Source organism: Siniperca chuatsi, linkage group LG3, assembly GCF_020085105.1.
Source record: "Siniperca chuatsi isolate FFG_IHB_CAS linkage group LG3, ASM2008510v1, whole genome shotgun sequence".
Lineage (NCBI taxonomy): Eukaryota > Metazoa > Chordata > Actinopteri > Centrarchiformes > Sinipercidae > Siniperca > Siniperca chuatsi.
In genome coordinates this window covers 34,167,986-34,189,558 of record NC_058044.1, presented here as the reverse complement: position 1 = coordinate 34,189,558, position 21,573 = coordinate 34,167,986, and the positions used below count along the sequence as shown (strand labels likewise).

Sequence of the window (21,573 nt, the reverse complement as noted above, 5' to 3'; positions counted from 1 at the left end):
CTGGCCCTCACAAGACCGGCCCAGGGAAGAGCAAGAGAGGAGGCGTCTGCTTCATGGTAAACAACCAGTGGTGCTCAGGTGTGGAGATCATTTCTACGGGCTGTTTTCCTAACTTAAGAGTCACCGACCATTCAGTGCTGGTCCGACATATCAGACTCTATGCTCTACGTCACTGCTTCAGCACTACAGAGTGGTATGTGTTTCAGGACAACATAACACATACACAGATGCGTTCATTAGCTACATCTGCAAATGTATCGATGACATTGTATTGAGGACTACTGTATGGACATTCCCAAATCAGAAGCCCTGGGTTAACGGGATGTCTTCACATACATTATCCATCTCTTCAATCTCTTACTGCTCCAGTTTGTAGTCCCCACGTTTCAAGAAGATCACCATTGTGTTTGTCCTCAAAAAAAAGACTAAAGCCCTCTGCCTGAACGACTACTGCCCAGTAGCACTCACCTCCACCATCATGGAGACTTTGAGCAGTTAGTTAAAATCTTCATCACCTCCTCCCTCCCTGACTCACTGGACCCACTGCAATTTGCATACAGGCCAAACAGATCAATGGACGACACCATCACCCTAGTCCTCCATACGGCCCTCTCCCACCTGGACCAGAGGAACACATGTGAGAATGCTGTTCATTGACTATAGTTCAGCATTCAACACCATTGTGCCCTCCAAGCTTGTCATCTAGCTCAGAGATTTGGGACTCAACACTGTATATTCTACTATATATAAAAAAAAAATCTACGTGGTCTTTGCATTGTGCCCCCCCAGACCCCAGGTTGTGCGGATAGGCAGCACCACATTCTCCACCCTGACTCTCAACACCGGCACCCCTCAGGGCTGTGTGCTCAGTCTATTACTGCTACTCCCTGTTCATGCACGACTGCGTGGCCACCCACAGCTCCAACACCATCATCAAGTTTGCTGACAACACGACCGCCATCGGCATCACTGGTGACAATGAGACAGCCTACAGAGAGGAGGTCAGAGCCCTTATATCTTGGTGCAACATCTCAACATCAGCAAAACAAAGGAGCTGATTGTGGTCTACAGGAAGCAACAGAGAGAAGGACACCCCCCTATCACCATCAATGGGACTATGATGGAGAGTCAGCAGCTTCAGGTTCCTCAGGGTTCACATCAGCGAGGACCTGACCTGGACTCACCACACCAACCCCATCACAAAAACAGCAAGACAACGGCTCTTCTTCCTCCACAGGATGTGGAGACTCAACATGGACTCCAGGATACTCTGCAACTTTTACAGGTGCACCATTGAAAGTTTCCTGACTGGTATGGTAGTTGCACCGCCCTCAACTGTAAGGCTCTAGAGAGGGTGGTGACAACTGCACAGCACATCATCAGGACAGAGCTGCCATCCATGGAGGACCTCTACATCCAGCGGTATAGGAAGAAGACAGGATCATCAAAGACCTCAACCACCCCAGCCACAAACTGTTCTGCCTGCTGCCATCCGGCAGACGGTACCGCAGCATCAGGGAGAGCATCCCTCAGGCCATAAGACTGATGTCAATCAAACACAGTCTGTACATGCATACACAGTCCCGAGAAGAGCTTTAATTAAATGGAAGTGAAAACACCTGTGTGAGTGAACAATGGGAGTGGAGGAGCTTTAAGGGTCACAGAGCATAATAAAAGACTATTCCTTCACTGGAGCAATATTAAGGATCATGCTGTGGTGGTCGTGCTGACGTGCTGCAGTAAGCATATTGTGTCATTTCCAGTCACCGGTGATTGTGTTTTACTAGTAGCGCATTTCTGCTGTTCTAGCTTATCTCAGTTAATTTTGTTTGATTCTTCATTATAGTGATTAACTATCTGCTATAAACGTACACTAGTTCTGCTCAAGCACTCATAGCTCTCACCTTCTTTTAACGACTTTTCTGCTAATCCTACAGTTTACACGCTATTCATTTTTGCTAGCTACCATTCTTTAGCTTAGCAGCTAGTGATGGCTTCTCTCTCTCCCGCTCCCTCTCCTGCTCTCTCTTGTTTGGTGTGTCAAATGTTTAGCTATTCCTCTGCCTCCTTTAGTGATAACAGTACATGTAATAAATGTAGTTTATTTGTAGAATTGAAGGTGAGGCTTAGTGAATTGGAAATGCGGTTCCGCACCATGGGAATTCAACCATTAGCTGCTGTAGTTAGCTAGCCCCCAGTAGCCGGTGCGGACCGACCAGAGGTAGCTCCTGTTAGCCGTCCCAAACCAGGGAGGCTGGGTGGGCCTAAGTGGAAGCCCATGGTTCACCACCAACTGTTCACGTTTCTAACAAGTTCTCCCCACTCAGCGACACACCCGCTGAGAAACCAACTCTGATTATTGGCAGCTCCATTTTGAGAAACGTGAAGTTAGCGACACCTGCGACCATAGTCAAATGTATTCCTGAAGCCAGAGTGGGCGACGTTGAATCCTATTTAAAACTGCTGGCTAAGAATAAATGTAAATACAGTAAGAGTGATATTCACGTCGGCAGTAACGACTCCCGATTACGCCAATCGGAAGTCACTAAAATTAATGTTGAGTCAGTGTGTACATATGCAAAGACAATGTCAGACTCTGTAGTTTTCTCTGGGCCCCTGCCAAACCTGACCAGTGATGACATGTTTAGCCGCATATCTATTAGGAGAGACGGCATTCATCCCACTGGATGGAGCAGCTCTCATAGCCAGAAATCTGGCCGAGTTCATTAGTGGACCAAAACCATGACAACTCAGAGTTGAGACCAGGAGGCAGAGTTGCAGTGCTACATGCTTCTCTGTGCTTCCAGAGCAGTTACCCACCCAAAACTCCTTAGTGAAGGTGTCTGTCCCCCAACCACTTAAATTAATAAAATCTAAAGTTAACAGAAGAGGAATTATACATAAAAACCTAAAAAAAAAAAAAACAACGCTGAAATAGCACAACAAAATAGGAGAATTTAATGTGCTTACCTTTAACCTGCTTCCTCTAGGCAATATTATTAGGAAACACTCTATAAACTTTCATTGCTATGCAGATGATACCCAATTATAACTATCGATCAAGCCAGATGAAACTAACCAGTTAACTAAACTTCAAGCATGCCTTAAGGACATAAAGACCTGGATGACCTGCAACTTTCTGATGTTAAACTCTGACAAAACTGAAGTTATTGTACCACCTCCAAAACTCATTATCAAAAGATATAGTTACTCTAGATGGCATTGCCCTGGCCTCCAGCACCACCGTAAGGAATCTTAGAGTTATGTTTGATCAGGATATGTCCTTCAGGGACTGCCTATTTTCACCTACGCAACATTGCACTACTACTGTCCCCATGCTGCTCGACAACCGCTACTACAATTATTATTATTAATCATATTATTATCATGCAACTTTCTGATGTTAAACTCTGACAAAACTGAAGTTATTGTACTTGGTCCGAAACACCTCAGAGACACATTATCTAAAGATATAGTTACTCTAGATGGCATTGTCCTGGCCTCCAGCAGCACCGTTAGGAACCTCGGAGTTATCTTTGATCAGGATTTATCCTTTAACTACCACATGAAACAAACTTCAAGGACTGCCTTTTTCACCTATGTAACATTGCAAAAATCAGGCACATCCTGTCTCAAAATGATGCAGAAAAATTAGTGCATGCATTTGTTACTTCTAGGCTGGACTACTGCAATTCCTTATTATTATTTATTATTATTATCTTAAGACTCTCCAGTTGAGCCAGAATGCTGTGGCACGTGTGCTGACAAGAACTAGGAAAAGAGATATTTCTCCAATATTAGCTTCTCTGCACTTGCTCCCTGTAAAATCCAGAATAGAATTTAGACCAGGAGTGAGGAGAAGGATTTATCAAGCTTCTCGCCTGTGGAATCAGATCCCAGTTCGGGAGGCTGACACCATCTCCACATTTAAGACTGCTGGGAGACTTCCCATGATGCACCTTTTCCTTCTCTCCCTCTCTATCTGTATGCATCCAATTACTGTATGTTACTTACTCGACATCTTCTCTCTCCCGTAGTTCTGTGGTTTCTCATTTCTCTCCTTCTGTCGCTTTCAGCAGGTATTTCTGCCTCTGGAGCTGCAGAGACTGGATCTGTGGTTCCTGCTGCCCCTGTATTCCTGCTCGACAACAGCTACTACAGTTGTTATTGTTGGCTCTGTTACTATTATTGTCATTATTATTTCTATGACTGTCATTCCTATCATTATTACTTTATTAATATTACCACTACAATTACATTATTACTATTTAAAGATTCTAGGTGGTATTTGCATTGTGCTTCCCTCTCCCCTCTTATGTTGCAAGTTATACCTCCCCCCAAGCCCCCTGTCCTTGTTTCCTATCTGCCTCTTCACTATCACCTGTCCAATAAAGACAAAAATACCACACAGAAGATTTTTCTTTAAATACTTTTGGTTATAACTGAACACCTACAAAACCAATTAAATTCCCCTGCCTAGACTGCAAGGGAGACTTCCCATGATGCACCTCTTTCCTCTCCATCTATATGCATTTTTATCCCATTACTGCATGTTACTAACTCAACATCTTCTCTCTCCCGTAGTTTTGTGCTTTCTTGTTTCTCTCCTCTCTCCTTCTGTCGCTTTCAGCAGGTATTTCTACCTCCGGAGCTGCAGAGCCTGGATCTGTGGATGTGGGCCACTTGCTGCCCCGTGTTCCTGCTCCACAACTGCTACTACAGTTGTTGCCATTATTACTAATTTGTTAATATTAACACTACAATTATTATTCTATAAAAAAAAGGTGGCGGATGGCCGCCCATCATTGAGTTTGGTTCTGTCCAAGGTTTCTGCCTCTTAAAGGAAGTTTTTTCTTGCCAGTGTCACCAAATGCTTGCTCATGATGGGATTTGTTGGGTCTCTGTAATTAATATTATAAAGAGTACGGTCCAGACCTGCTCTATAGGAAAAGTGCAATGAGATAACTTCTGTCATGAATTTGCGCTATATAAATAAAATTGAATACTCATGTTTTTTTCATTTTTAGTATATTAACAGTCTAACCATGTAGACCTTAAATAACTGCCAACCATTTCCCACATAGATTTTATATTTTGAATGTGTTCTCCTTCCAGACATACACTGATTTGCATTAATTTTACACTATGAAAATCAGCTTGAAACCTGTTTGAGATAGTTACATTACTGTTGTGTGGTAATGAAGTCCAGACTTTAACTAAACTTAAATGCACTTAATTTTGCACTTAATTTAACAAAATTAACATAACTTTTACAAAACTTAAAGCAACGATGGTCACTGCGATCTCAATCAATTTGATTTTCATGTGGTCAGGTCAGTTTTGAAAACATCACTAATGATAAGTCTTGCCAAAACGTTTGCGTTGGTCTGAGATCATGCACCAACTGAACTTTACCATTTAGAAAGCATCATAGCTGACTTCACTCCAAGACTGGCTCCATAATGACTAACTGAAAACACTTATCAGTTATTGGATGATACAGGTTTATAGGCCCCTGTTCAACATGAGAAACATGAGAATATCTGAGGCTCCTGTGCAACTGGCCACACACAGAGCACAAACATTAGACTGTTCAGTACCTCATGCAGATCCTGGGTCAGGGCCAACTGTGCAAAAGGAAACAATTCATGAGTAACTGCATTTTTCTCCTTTGCAGATCACTTCACTGTTTCAAACACAACAGTCTGAATGTTGAAGTATCTGCTGACGTTAACAGCTGACAGGAATTAAAGTTAGAGCCAAGCTGTTTCCCAGAAAACACAATGAAATTCCAGAGAAAGAAGAAGTGATAAGAAGTAAGAAATGGTTTGTACTCCGGGGTCAAAATTTCATAAACCAACAACAATCCGGAAACAGACTTGATCTGATTGTATAACTACAAAATATAGTATACCAATTTATTTACTAATTGCAGACTGATATTGACTTTTATAGGACACAAGACACTTTATATTCATCACACACAACATGCCCTCTTCACACTTATTTCTCTTCTCTTTCTCCTTCTCCACTGCTTGCCACGCTTTGATAGGTGCAGCACATGTTTTTGTTTGCCTGTTATGTCTTATTAAAGCACTCAGACAGGTCTAACCAGCATGTCCCTAGAATATGCAGTTTTTAAATGGAGTGGAAACCACATCCACATGGACTGAAAGTGATATAACTGCACAGGGTTTTTGTGCAGTGTTATGTGGCTGTGCTGTCTTTGGACCAACAGTAGGTCTCAAAGATACAGTATTTGCTTCAGAAGTCAGTATGTTGTTCATTACACTCGGAGAGTACATATGAGCCCATCAAACTCAAGAGCTACCCATGAAATTGATTTGTTTTCAGATTTTGCTGTGTTACACATAGTGAAGACTAAGGTTTTAAATAGACTAGAGGCAGCCAGATCTCAGCTCCGCTTCCCCACCAGGAGCCAGAGATCAGCTGCACCGTGCCTGCTGCATTTCAGTTTGGGAATCTAGTTTGTACAGTATGCTGATGAGATGCTTCCACAGGGCACCAGCCATCGACAGACCTTGATTTACTGGTTTTAATCTGGTCTGTCTGTCATAGGCATCATTTCATCTATTCATCAGTCAGTCTAAATTGACTGATGCTGTTATACTATTTCTGTAAATACACATATATTACCATTCCATAAGCAAAGAGGTAATGTAAAGAGCTGCACACACTTGGTGCTCAGTAAGATAACCACAAGAATAATCACATTTGCTCAAATATGAGGAAGTCTTCTTTTTTGTAATTTCTCCTGCTTGCTATATTTGTTAGTTAAGTAATATTTATTAGTCGTACTTAACTACTATTGAGTCTTCTTGAAGTCTCTCTACCAAAAAAATCACTTCATGCAGCTTTATATATACCTTATATATATAGATCTGAGGTGACTTGGAAGTTGTTTATCATCATTGTGTTTCACACTGGCTTTGCTCCCTAAACAGGATTTCTGAAGCTGAGGGAGTGAGGATTGAGATTCCTTGTGTAACAGAAACAACAAGCACTTGCATAGTCAGATATGAGCCAGAGCAACTCTCATACTCCACCTATCTTTGCTTCCATGCTGAGGGAGGTGGGCGATATAGTTGGTCTCAATGTACCACACTGACATGGGTCACTACCCACCACAGACAAAGGTGATTGAAATCCTCCACTTTGACTTTGACAGATCAGATTTTTCTCCAAATAAAACATGTCTCATCAGACATGAGCACTTGAAATGAAGCAGTTCCACATAGGTGCTACGATTAGCTTGTCTGGCATTATGAATCTGTTATAAACCAAAGCTTGTGCAAATGTGACCAAATATTTTGTGTGTAATAATTCTGGTTTAAAGCGCCCTTTTTGTATCACGTTGTCACATTTCTCTTTAATTAGTTTCCTTGCCACCTATTCATCAACAGATGTAAACTTATAGTGGCTTTATGACTATATGACATATCCATATGCAGGATATGTTTATGTATACTGTTCCAGAATTTATGAATTCAGACACTGTCAGATTCAGATATTCTCCAGTCAGTATATTTTAGACAGGAAAAATAATCTCATCATTCAGCCAGTGCAGAGTTCGTACTCTTTGATTTACTAATCCTTTTGTGTGTTGTACATTGTTTGTGATAACTGATGAGTTTTATGCCTTGAGAATCAGGACATTTTTGCAAAGTGAGGTCATCCTGAATGGTTCTCAAGGTCAGGGTAAGGTCAGGGTTAAGGTAAAGGGAAATAAAGGTAGTCAAGTATACAAGGGTACCGCTATTTATATAAATAGCTGTAGCACTCAGTTATGAGCCAGTCAACACGTACTATATATGAATAATCTATGCTCTTTCTTCCTCTATTGCTTATGTACATCTTCATGTCGAAGTATCTTATAAAGAACCCAGTAGAATATATTGAAGAAGAGAAAGGCCAGAGGGAAGCCGGCCCTCGACACAGTGTCAATCTTTTTGGCTCTGTCAATAAATAACTTCCTCATCTCTTCAGTGCTTTTAACCCCTCCACCTGCTGCCGCTCCAGGTGGATTCTGGGTAGTGTTTGGTGTGCCTCCCGAGGTGTTCAGTACAGTAACAGTATTGTTGGTGCTGGCCTTTGAGTCCTTGCTGTTGCTGGGAGTGGAGGTCACAGCAGCCGTGGAGGTCAGTCTGCTCTCATGTACTTCCCTTTCCTGTTGGAGAGACAAGGAGGAGGAGGATGGGATCACGGATCAGATAATAGTGCTCATTTATTATTCTCTTCACAGACTGTATGTAACTGATGGGCCCTTGAGCAAGGCACAGAATGAGTGTTAAATTGATATTCTGTTCTGTTTATATACAATATTGGCTTTGGATTAGATTGGTTAGTGCAGAAATTATAGTGAAAGAGCCATATATTCTGTGTTATACTTTTGGCCATGTTGTGGACCGACTCTGAGAGCTGTTCCTGTCAAACTTTTGTGCCCATGCTAATTTTACAAATTAGCTACAGTATATTAGGATGTAGCAAAAAATGTAGCAGAGTGATCTTTCTATGCCTTTTTTCAATTTTGTTAATATGTCCTTTGGCATGTCCTTTATAACTATCTATGTTGAAAACTGTTATGTATGAATATTATGATGATAATGATTGATGATCATGATTATCATCACCCAGTATCCCTGTCCATGTCTTCGCTAAACCAGCAAACCGATAGGGGAGGACTTACAACAACACACTGGTTGGATCATGCTAGTGAAACATGCACAAATACATGCAAACACACACAAACGCGCGCACACACATACTGCGCCTTTACCCTGTGGTTGCTGGTGTAGATGTTGGTCATAGAGCCATACAGAGGGTCTGTTGGTTTGAGGCCGTTGTCAATGTTAACACGATGAAGGGAATCAGCTAGCTCCTCTGGATCAACAGCACCTCCACTGTTCTACCAGTCAAAAGCATGCACACCAGTAATCAACAGACAGAAACCAAAAGGAAAAAACAAAAACAAATAGCATCCAAAAACAGCCTTGGGACACTCATTCATTCAGTCAACCTATGTGTTAAATGTTTAAATGACAACGCTGTCAATTACATTTTGTTTGGGTGGGTCTAAATTCTGAACAATTCAGTTACCTTTATGACAAATAATATAAACTAATAAATGTTGAAAGCACAAAGTTCAGTATTAAAACTTTGTTCCCGGCAGTGACAATAAAATCTTGGGTTTGACTCAAGTGGGCTCAGTGTTCTTGTCTTTATAATCATCACAACTGAAGTAAAACTCTGCAGAACTTTGGTGGCAGTGGTGGGATGCAGAATATCTTCTATTTTCAGCAGCAGAAATGAGGAATTCTAAGAGAGGTGAGTATCTTTTAAATACCACCCTCTATACTGTAGGATAGAGAATTCCTCTTATCTGTTGCTGTGTAGAGGTGACCTGTATCTCTTAAATGCATTTAAATGCGCGTGATGGTTTATTGATGTAAGACACTAACTGTATAGAGTACTCAAAGTGGCTGATCTAGATCATTTATGATTACAAAAGTCGACATGAGGAATATCATTCAGCTGCAAGCAGTGTTTTTGTGATTCCACTGTAAAAATCACATATGAGGAATGTATTCCCCTGCAATCATATGGTCCTGGGGGCCTGTCTAAGGGTTTTGTGATTCCACGGTAAAAATCACAGGGCAAGAATGGACCATATGAGGAATATGTAATTCCGCTGAAAGCAGAAGGCAGATGTGGTCTGTCTAAGAAGTTAGTTCTCTCAGCTTGTTGTGGTCGCTTTTGTGACCTGATAGAGATGTTTGGAGCCTCGTAGTAAGGTGGAAAACCAGATGAAATGGTTTACACAAAAGTTTCAGAAAGAAAAATCAAAATCAAAAGGTAAAGTTGCTGTTGCTTTAGTAGTGTCAAACTACAAAAAAGTGTTGGGACAAAATGGTTGTTACTGCAATATAAATGTCAATAGGACGACATACAAGGGTTGAAAAGTTTAGCAGCAAAACAATGCAATGGGATGAATTGTATCCTTTCCTCCATGCCCCTCGTCTATCCTGAGTTGCCAGGATAACACTAAGCAGATTCAGACATGCTAACAGCATAGTGTCTGAGTTACATGCATATGATGTTTACTACGTGTAAAGCAAAGTGCCCCCAGACTATCTGGGTGAGTTTGGCAGATGTTTGGCAAAATGGTCCTTGGCCAGTTGTGCCTTTCCCTGCTCTGGCAGTTATGAAAACTGAAGGTGATAATTTCACAACAGAAGTTAAGAATGCTTTTCGAACTGGTCATAATTTGTATAGTCCTTATGCAGCTTCCAGGAAAAGCATTAATGATAACATATGCTCAGTGTCTAAACTGGGCTAATAATTAAGAAGACGAGCATGAGATAAATCCTCCCGTTAGTTTTTTTTTATCTTGCCACACGCCCATCCATCCGCTCAGTGTATCTCAGTATTCGACTGCTCTGCTCTTAGCGCTTTCTCCAACACTGGCACAGCGCTAAAATGACGTGTGGAGATAGGTCCGGCTATGCGAGACTACTCTGCTCAGGTCTACTCTTTAAGTTTTTGGAGGTTGTTCAATATGTCTCACAGAAAGGGCTTTTTTGGTTGTGAAGCAAAGTTAGTTAGTTAGTTACAGATGGCTTTACTTGTTGCTAAAGTAACCGATAACTACTGCTAACGGTAGCTGTCGTTAGCTAGTTAGCTCAGTTAGCTGTGCAGCTAGAGGTCCCATTAGCTAGCTCACTCTGCCTCGACTGGGAGCTTAGAGCCCGGTCCTGAAAACTTCCTCTATCTGGCAGTCCAAAGCTCCTGTGCTAGCGGTATAAACATCAACACTCCCCGGGGCTTGAGCTCCCAGTCTGGGCAGAGTCAGCTAAGCTAATGGGGCCGATAGCTGCATGGCTAATTGAGCTAACTAGCTAATGGCAGTTAATGTTACAGTTAGCAGCAGTTAGCAGTTACTTTCAAGCTATCTGTCGATCTAGAAACTCCATAAATTATGATCCAGTTTCATCAAATCAGTGAATAGTTTTTGTACAGTAATCATTGAGGCCCCGAGCAGATCTGCCAGGCCAAGCATATCTGGTACCTACACCAGTCCCCAGAAACACTCCGCTCTGGCCTAATTCTTCTCAAATATGTGACTTTCTACATAGTTTATTTGAGGACTTTCAGTCAGGATTTAGAGTGCATCAGAGACAGCACTGGTGAAAATTACAAATGACTTTCCAATTCCAGCCATGCACCCTCTCCTGTCACCAACTCCCCCTTGTGGAGTGATCATAGTGCTGTTATTTCTATTCCTGTCCATATTTGGAGTCCGGATCCTTCTGGCGTTACTTTTAAAATTCCTGTGGTAATGTGGTAAACAGAATCCTGGTTATGTCCTGGTAATCACAGTCAGCTTGCTGTATTGTGCCCTCCAGATGCTGACTGCTATGACTGCTTTAGCCGCCCTACGGATTGTGGTTGTGGGTGTGTTACTATTTATAGGAAGCAAATAATAGCATATTTGCTATTATTTATTGCCCCCCTAAACTTTTTTATCTAGTCTTGTTTTAAATTATAATAGAATTGTTCTTTGTGGTGATTTTAATATTCATGTTGATGACTCTTAATGCCCTTGCTACTTATTTTTTAAATATCACTAACTTTTTAACTTTCAACAACATGTGTCTGGCCAAACTCATTCCCGTGGCCACACTTTAGACCTAGTTTTTAGTCTGGGTCTGAGAATACCATCTGTGGAAATCAGGGTTTGTGTCTGATCACCTATGCATTGTTTTTAACTGTGAATTACAGGCTGCTAGTACTGTCTTATCCCGCGTCCTTAATGAGCATAGTGCCTCTAAATTCTGTAGACTGTTCAATTCCCTTGGCAATGTGTTTCATGATTCCTCCTACACCAATGATTTGGTTGATTCTTTTAATTACCTCTGTTCTTCAACCTTAGATCACATAGCTTCTCTGAAAAATAGATCAAAATCAACGACTAGAAAACAGCCATGGTTTCTCTGCAGGATGGCCTGTCTGACATAAAAAACTGGATGTCGATACATTTTCTTCAGCTCAACTCTGGTAAAACAGAAATCCTTGTAATTGGGCCCCAACATATCACAAAACTACATTCACAAAATACTGCCATCTACTGATAACCTGTCACAACATATCAAACCTGTTGCAAGAAATCTTGGTGTCCTGTAGTAATTTTTTGAGTATGTTTTGAGCAACATATCACTAAGCTTGTCCAATCATTTGTTTATCACCGCAGAAAATTTTCAAAAATATGATCTATTTTAAATCTTAGAGATGCAGAAACTGTTGTACATGCTTTTATCTCCTCACGCCTTGATTATTGAATCAGCCTGTTCACTTTGACTTTGAAAACTTTGAAACAACTGCAGATTGTACAGAACTCAGTTGCTAGGCTTTTAACCAGGACCAAGATGTACGATCATATCACACCTGTTTTAGGCTCTTTACACGGGCTCCCTGTTTGATTTAGGATTGATTTTAAGATCTAATTGATAACTTTTAAGGCCTTTTAAGGCCTGAAGAAATTAGGTTGTCTGAATCAGTGTCTTCTTTCAAGTCTCTTCTCATAATGCATTTTTATCGGAAAGCATATCCTGATCTTATCTGAGCTGTCTGTTTATTTTACTGGTTTTTAATTTATAGTTATCTCTTATTTTGTTTTTGTCCTTCATGTATTTCATCATTCACTGTGGTATTTTATTTCTGTCTCTGTGAAGCACTTTATACTTTGTTTTCACAAGGGCTCTATAAATAAAGTTTATTATTATTATTATTATTGCATCAGACAAAGGATTTGTCTCTGTACTTGTTAGAACTTAGTGCTGCATTGACCATCACATCCTACTACAGAGACTGGAACATTTAATTGGCATTAAAGGAACCGCACTAAGCTGGTTTAAATCCTACTTATCAGATTGATCTCAGTTTGTACATGTTACATGAATTCTCCTTGCACGCCAAAGTTAGTCACAGAGTTCCACAAGGTTCTGTGCTTGGGCCAATTCTATTTACCTTATATATGCTTCCTCTAGGCAATATTATTAGGAAACACTCCATAAACTTTCATTGTTATGCAGATGATACCCAATTATATCTATCGATCAAGCCAGATGAAACAAATCAGTTAACTAAACTTCAAGCATGCCTTAAGTACATAAAAACCTGGATGACCGGCAATTTTCTGATGTTAAACTCTGACAAAACTGAAGTTATTGTACCACCTCCAAAACTCATTATCGGCATAGATGGCATTGCCCTGGCCTCCAGCCAATCACCATGTATTTCCTGAATCCCTAATGGGGACAATGATTTAGTTATATCATGGATTAGCTCATGATGACTCTAGACTGATGATGGTGTATGTATGATCATGTTAAGCATTATACAACATGTCTCAGCTGCAATCCGGGACCAGCTATGAGACTCGGACGACATCCTCGTCCTACAGCGCCCTTTGTTCAGATTCAGGTTGATTTCAGTGGACCGAGGAAGACAGAGAGACAAAGGAAAACAATATATTTTGGTTGTAAATGATCATTTTATCTTTTGGGTGGAAGCCTACCCTACTGCTAGGAATGATGCAAAGACAGTAGCAGAATTGCTGCTAACTGAGTATTTCCCACATTTTGGTGTGTGTTGCACAGATAAGAACAAAGCTTCTGTTCTTATCTGCAGGGAAATCCATGGGTAACTGCTCTACCTGCAGTGTTGATGTCAATGAGAGTAGTTGTTCAATGTCTATCTGAACTAACTAAACTATTGGTTTCACCTGTGTCTCGTTGTCACCTGTGTATTTAGTCTGTGTTCTTCATTTGTTCAGTGTCATTTCGTCTTTGTACCTGGTGTCAAGCGTTACGGACCTTGTTCCCCATGTTGGTTCTTGGACTTCTTGCGTGTGTTTTGGATTTTGTCTACTCCCTCTTGGACTCATTTGCCTGTTCGGACTGCTCTCCTGGGTTTTTTTTTTTATTTCTGCCTGCCTGACTACCCATGTAAGCCTTGTGTTCTCTATTAAATCATTGATCTGCACCTGCTCTGCCTCCGGTGTCTGCATTTGGGTCCTGATCCCTTGTATTCCCTGTTGCAGCACACCTGGTTTTCCCTTCAGTTCTCTTTTTCTTTTCTCTACACACGCACACACCTACACGTCTGGTCTCCTGCACACACACACACACGGGCTTGCCCCGCCCCCTTCTGTTTCTCTCTTCCTGTAGGCCTATGTGTTTTGTTGAATTTCTTCATCAGTAGTATGTTTTATAAAGTCACCCAAAAGACACAATGCATGTTTTTGGATTTTTTCCGGGATTCCGTTTTCACATCAGCAGGTGAGTCGTGTGTGCAGGAGGCTTGTTGTTAATGACGTTACCTTTCGAAACCAACGTGGTACCATGACATCGGCACCAACAGGTAAACTTACAAGCTTTAACAAATCAATGGCATTGACATACTGTCAATAAGTAGGCCTATTAATATTAACACTACAATTACATTTCTTCTATTTTAAAAATTCTAGGTGGTATTTGCATTGTGCCTCCCTCTCTCCCACCCCCCAACCCCTTTCTCAAAACCTCTCTCCCACCCCCACCCCCTCTTTCCCAAAACCTCTCTGTCTCTCAAAACCTAACATGGCACCGGCGGATGGCCCCCCACCATCATTGATTCTGGTTCTGTCCAAGGTTTCTGCCACTTAAAGGAACTTTTTTCTTGCCACTGTCGCCAAATGCTTGCTCATGATGGGATTTGTTGGGTCTCTGTAAATAATATTATAAAGAGTACGGTCTAGACCTGCTCTATAGGAAAAGTGCAGTGAGATAACTTATGTTATGAATTGGTGTTATATAAATAAAACTGAATTGAATTGAATTAAATGTGTTCTGTAATGGGGCTTTTGTGGCTAACATTGATTTGGATCATTTGATTTGATCCCAAGTTTGAAGTCACAGGTTATATACCATTTGTTCTGCCTGTTCAGGTTTCGCACACACACAATGGTGTGGAACAGATGATATAGTTGTAAATCATGAATATTGCTCAAGTGGCTTTGGTGTCTCACCAAGTCCTCGTTCTCTCACCCATATGGGATCAGCTCTGTTACAGATTCTACACATTCCTGCTGTTCAACTGCAACACTGGACGATGGACTCCTATGACTGGATTTCATAGCACAGATAATTTGGGGGTTGTCAATTGTAAGTTTCTTTCTGACAATGTACATGTATCGGCAAGTTAGAAATTTGGTCAGGATCCGTCAGTCTACTGCAGTTATGCGGTTTATGTATTCATCTACCTAATTAATATTTATTACATATGTATTGTGGATTTTGTTTACATTCAAATGTTAGTCTTAAGACTTCAATACCAGTATAAAAGTGTATCATGTGCTTCAGAAAATTCAAAGAGATTGTATTTTACATACTGATCTGCTTCCCGGCTGTGACAATAAAATCTTGGATTGGACTCAAGGGTGTTCAGCGTTCTTGTCTTTATAATCATTGCAATTGAAGTAAAACCCTACACTATTAAATAAAAACTTCCTTTATGTGTTACAATGTTGCATCCCCAGGTGTTCCATTCTACTATTTATCCATATAGGCCATCAAAAGACGTCCCTTTTCTTGGGTGTATTGTGGTTTTGTTAATGTCTCATTCTGTACACATCTACTAACAATCCATCTGATGAAAGATGATCAGAGATTTGGGGGGTATCCAGCCAACTCCTCCAATCATTTAAAACTGCAGCTCTACTTTCCACTAAGTTTTGACAAGTTTGCAACAACATAAAGGAACATCAGCGGTTCTCTCTGCTGGAAAAATATATCAACATATTCACATTCTATTCTTTGGGATCTGGACAAGATACTATATGCTGTAGTTGTTTCAAGCCTTTTATGATTATTTCCTAAACATAAATGCAGTTATATATTGACCTGTTTTTATGAATTATAGTCAGATCAGGACAGGTCTTACATTATGACCAAACATAGCAAGCTTTGTCCAGTTGGTAGAACACTGTAAAATCTGGCATCAACCACTAATTTCATCTGTATTTGGGAATGTAATATTTTGGCAGATAATAATATATATATATATATATATATATATATATATATATATATTATTTTTTATTTTATTTTTCAGTTCTGTTAAAAACTTACTAACTTACTGAGTTGCCTCTCTGAGACAGACAAACAAAAGTGTCAAATTAAAGTAAATGTTTGTGTATGTGAGTTGACTGAATGTTGAGTTGATCCTTTCCTAACACACAGAGATCCTACTCATGCATTGACAACAGGCTCATCCTCTGTTTGGATGGCTTTCTTTTAGAGAAATAACATAACTGTGATCTAAAGAACCATAAAAACACATAGATGAAGTTACAGCCATGCTGTATCATGCACCAATACAGTAAGTGAGATGTGGCATTTCAGGAGACTCAAACATGCATAGTCAGACACTTTATATCTACTGTCACACATCAGGAATGGAGTCGTTTTCAACATTACTCCCTAACATCATGATTTTCTTTTTCACCCCCTCCTTCCTCTTTCTCATCTAATGCTATTCCTCTGATTAGCAAACTACAATAGCAACATGTCACCACAAGGTGGCAGTCTCAAACCAGTCCATAAGTTTGTGTGTGTCTGTGCATGTCTGTGTGCAGGTAAAGATTGTATGTAAAGGTATAATTTAAAGTTGTAATTTTGTTATTTTGTCTGATCACTCTGGATGATGGAGTGTGGACTGTGTTTTTTGTTGTAGGATTTTTCAGTACCTTGCTCTTGTTCTTGTGATGTCGTCTGAATCGCAGAAGCTCTTTATGTTGCCTCGACACAAAGTTGACAGCAGCATACTCCAACAGTGCAGAGAAGACGAAGAGAAGACACACTGCCATCCAGATGTCTATGGCCTTGACATAAGAGACCTGTAAACACACACACACACGCCTCTTGTAAAAGTTGGTATAGATGATCCTGCAATGCAAATGAGAGTTTGTTTCAAGGTACAGTACAGACCAAGAGTTTGGACACACCTTCTCATTCAAAGAGTTTTCTTTATTTTCATGACTATGAAAATTGTAGATTCACACTGAAGGCATCAAAACTATGAATTAACACATGTGGAATTATATACATAACAAAAAAGTGTGAAACAACTGAAAATATGTCATATTCTAGGTTCTTCAAAGTAGCCACCTTTTGCTTTGATTACTGCTTTGCACACTCTTGGCATTCACTTGATGAGCTTCAAGAGGTAGTCACCTGAAATGGTTTTCACTTCACAGGTGTGCCCTGTCAGGTTTAATAAGTGTGATTTCTTGCCTTATAAATGGGGTTGTGTTGTGCAGAAGTCAGGTGGATACACAGCTGATAGTCCTACTGAATAGACTGTTAGAATTTGTATTATGGCAAGAAAAAAGCAGCTAAGTAAAGAAAAACGAGTGGCCATCATTATTTTAAGAAATGAAGGTCAGTCAGTCCGAAAAATTGGGAAAACTTTGAAAGTGTCCCCAAGTGCAGTCACAAAAACCATCAAGCGCTACAAAGAAACTGGCTCACATGCGGACCGCCCCAGGAAAGGAAGACCAAGAGTCACCTCTGCTGCGGAGGATAAATTCATCCGAGTCACCAGCCTCAGAAATCGCAGGTTAACAGCAGCTCAGATTAGAGACCAGGTCAATGCCACACAGAGTTCTAGCAGCAGATACATCTCTAGAACAACTGTTAAGAGGAGATTGTGTGAATCAGGCCTTCATGGTAGAATATCTGCTAGGAAACCACTGCTAAGGACAGGCAACAAGCAGAAGAGACTTGTTTGGGCTAAAGAACAGAAGGAATGGACATTAGACCAGTGGAAATCTGTGCTTTGGTCTGATGAATCCAAATTTGAGATCTTTGGTTCCAACCACCGTGTCTTTGTGCGACGCAGAAAAGGTGAACGGATGGACTCTACATGCCTGGTTCCCACCGTGAAGCATGGAGGAGGAGGTGTGATGGTGTGGGGGTGCTTTGCTGGTGACTCTGCTGGGATTTATTCAAAATTGAAGGCATACTGAACCAGCATGGCTACCACAGCATCTTGCAGCGGCATGCTATTCCATCCGGTTTGCGTTTAGTTGGACCATCATTTATTTTTCAACAGGACAATGACCCCAAACACACCTCCAGGCTGTGTAAGGGCTATTTGACCAAGAAGGAGAGTGATGGGGTGCTGCGCCAGATGACCTGGCCTCCACAGTCACCGGACTTGAACCCAATCGAGATGGTTTGGGGTGAGCTGGTCCGCAGAGTGAAGGCAAATAGGCCAACAAGTGCTAAGCATCTCTGGGAACTCCTTCAAGACTGTTGGAAGACCATTTCAGGTGACTACCTCTTGAAGCTCATCAAGAGAATGCCAAGAGTGTGCAAAGCAGTAATCAAAGCAAAAGGTGGCTACTTTGAAGAACCTAGAATATGACATATTTTCAGTTGTTTCACACTTTTTTGTTATGTATATAATTCCACATGTGTTAATTCACAGTTTTGATGCCTTCAGTGTGAATCTACAATTTTCATAGTCATGAAAATAAAGAAAACTCTTTGAATGAGAAGGTGTGTCCAAACTTTTGGTCTGTACTGTATATGATTTTGTTTTTTATATGAGATACTGCTGACCACAAGTGAACTTTAGCATTTAGCTATGGTAGAGGCTTTAGGGATGGCAATGCCGGTCAGACAGTTGGTCAGTCCACTTTTGACATGTTTGGTTTTGTGTGAAATAACTCTACATCTTCAAGACAGTCTGTTACTTACCTTGCATCTCAAACCCTGTACCAATCAGCCAGAGTGGGATCCAATATTTTTACCACTGTACTGAAAACTGTTTATTGTAAGTCTCAACCTGGGCGACCTCTCTCACAATAGTAAGTCAATGATATTTTTACACAAAAAGTTGATTTCAATTTTTCTAATGTATTTCCTAACCAATTCACATTTTCCTACAATCATTAGAGACATTATTTTAGGGTTGCAACTGCTGCCCTTCACACACACACATGGCTGTGCCACTGATGCTTATGGTGTCAAAATGATCCTCATTCTTTTATGAAATAATGACTTATTCAGACATTTGTAACATACTGGAGTGCAAAGCTCTGTTGAGCACTGGAAACATGAGTAACCTCTAAACACACACACAAACACACACAGACGGGTGTGCTAATAAGGGTTATGTAACAAAGGGCTCCATTTCAGATTTTTTCTCATGCATACAAGATACCAGAACAAGACTAAGGGGCTCTTTCTCATATACGCTCTAGCAGATGCATGATGTGTGTAATCAACACATAGAGGTGCAGATTCACCAAAATGTAAACAATACTAAATAACAAACAACTAAAAATAGGGCTCAGGTGTAGCCCACAGCAAACTGACTCCATATCGAAATTACACTTTCCATTACACTCCATTACACAGGAATGGAGGGAACACTGGAGACTCAAATTATATTTATTTTATATGAAATGTATATGAAATAACAGGAGCGGCAAAAAGCATTACAAGGCCAGTGACATTGTGGGGGTGGAGCTGGACTCTCTGGCGGTGGTGATGGCTTCATGGTATCCCACAATGAACATCAACAACTCTTCTTTATCTATCTCTACCCATTCATATGACATTCACAGACATTTTTGGTGTGTTGAAATAAATTTGAAATTGTCTGTTGAACATATGTAGTGCCATTCGCATAGGACTGTGGGAAGAAAGTGCAGAAAATACATACAGATGAATAATAAACACAGATTAATAATAAAATACACAAACACAGACCTTAGGCAGTGACGTCCTGGAGCCTGAGCTCTGTGTTGTCATTGTGAGGACAGTGGTGATGCCTAGTGCCACTCTGGCCGGGGCAGCATCCATGTTGATCCAGAAGGAGACCCAGGACAGAATGACAATGAGCAGAGAGGGGATGTACATCTGGATCAGGTAGTAGCCCATCTGACGCTCCAGGTGGAACCGCACCTCAATACAAGTAAATTTACCTGCAACAAAGCAGAGACATGCTAAAATAATATTCACTTATTCATCAGAATCAGAAATACTTTATTGATCCCCGAGGGGAATCTCTTGCTACAGCAGCTCACTATCATGTCAGTGCACACAGGAATAGAAGTACTAAGCAAAAAAAATATAATACACTATAATATAGGTCAGAAAATAAATTAAGTACCAAGTGGGTATAAGTATAAAATAAAATAAGTGTGAAGTACAAAGTGGGTTTACCGGTTGATGATAATAATACGGTATAAGGTAATAGTGTATGAACTGTCAAGTTAAGTGTAGCAATTAAGATTATAATGAGATGGAGGACATTGCACAGCAGTAATAGAGGTATGAATAAATATCAATATCAATAAATAGGGAATTTTAAACTGAAAAGAGTATATTGCACCGGAGTATTAACACAGGATATTGCACAATTATGTCAAGTATTGCAGAGATGTAATGATCAATGTCCAGTTTAATGACTTAGGGTCATACAGACTAACACTTAGAGGGAGGAGTTAAAGAGTCTGATGGCCACAGCAGGAATGACTTCCTGTGGCGTTCTGTGGTGCTTTTTGGGGGGATGAGTCTTTCGCTGAAGGTCCTCCTTTGTTTGACCAGCACGTCATGGAGCGGGTGGGAGACACTGTCCAAGATGGCGTGTAGTTTGGCCAGCATCCTCCTCTCTGACACCACCGCCAGAGAGTCCACTCCACCCCCACAATGTCACTGGCCTTACGGATCAGTTTGTTGAGTCTGTTAGCGTCCGCTACCCTCAACCTGCTGCCTGCTTTATAATTATATGATATGTAACCCTTTTGCCAACCAGCTCGTTAGTAACAAGGAATAACTACAGTATATAGACTCCTTTAACTTCCAAATTTAACACTGGCAAAAGAGACATCCCGATGTATAAAACCTTTGTCTAGGGTAAAAGTATGATTCTAGCTTCAAATTAAATGAGAGGATTCTCAGGTATAATCATCTATAATTAGTTAAAAACAGGTACCTCTAAATGTAATTACCTTGTGGTTATTTTCCTTTTTACAGTGTTGATTTTACAGTGGATACGTTTTATGCTTTTATATTGAAAAGGTTCAGTTTTAAATCAAATATATTCACTATAAGAAATTCCCCCGACATAAATTATTTACCAGTCATTCCCGCCACGAGTGCACTCGATTTTGAGTCAGCAAGTTTGCGTTTCGTTGGCGCGCGCGTTGGAGCTCAAATCCCTTTGTAATAGTGTTGAATAATCCTACCAGTCTGCAGTTCACCATTACGGCCAAAAAAAGGAAGCACATCGATGAGATGGGCACACGGAATCCGCTCTCCTGGGTGTCATCCTCAACGCAGGTGAGTGCGGGATCGTCCGGTGATCACGCCGTCTCTCTCTCCCGACTGGTTCCGAGGTGAATTAGCAAAGACACAGTGCTAGCAACTTTAGCTTAGCTCTTCCAGCTCATTCTTTAGAAAACTATTTAAACTCGCTCCAGGCTGCACGAGTCGTCGGCGA

The 21,573-nt window shown here is 40.7% G+C and overlaps 1 protein-coding gene across 6 annotated transcripts in view; it reads right to left on the bottom strand.

The window, feature by feature from the left end:
* Positions 1-5,879: 5,879 nt before the first annotated feature.
* glra3 (glycine receptor, alpha 3) overlaps positions 5,880-21,573 on the bottom strand; it is a 100,969-nt gene continuing 85,275 nt past the window's right edge. For 5 of the 6 annotated variants that reach the window (XM_044185680.1, XM_044185689.1, XM_044185708.1 and 2 more), the window contains 4 exons: positions 19,839-20,053; positions 16,805-16,954; positions 8,798-8,926; positions 5,880-8,188 (listed from right to left, as the gene is read on the bottom strand). In XM_044185680.1, the coding sequence (XP_044041615.1) occupies positions 7,859-8,188; positions 8,798-8,926; positions 16,805-16,954; positions 19,839-20,053 (824 nt within the window). In that variant the 3' untranslated portion in view covers positions 5,880-7,858. The remainder of the gene's footprint in view (positions 8,189-8,797; positions 8,927-16,804; positions 16,955-19,838; positions 20,054-21,573) is intronic. The other variant, XM_044185699.1, reaches the window with a different exon arrangement.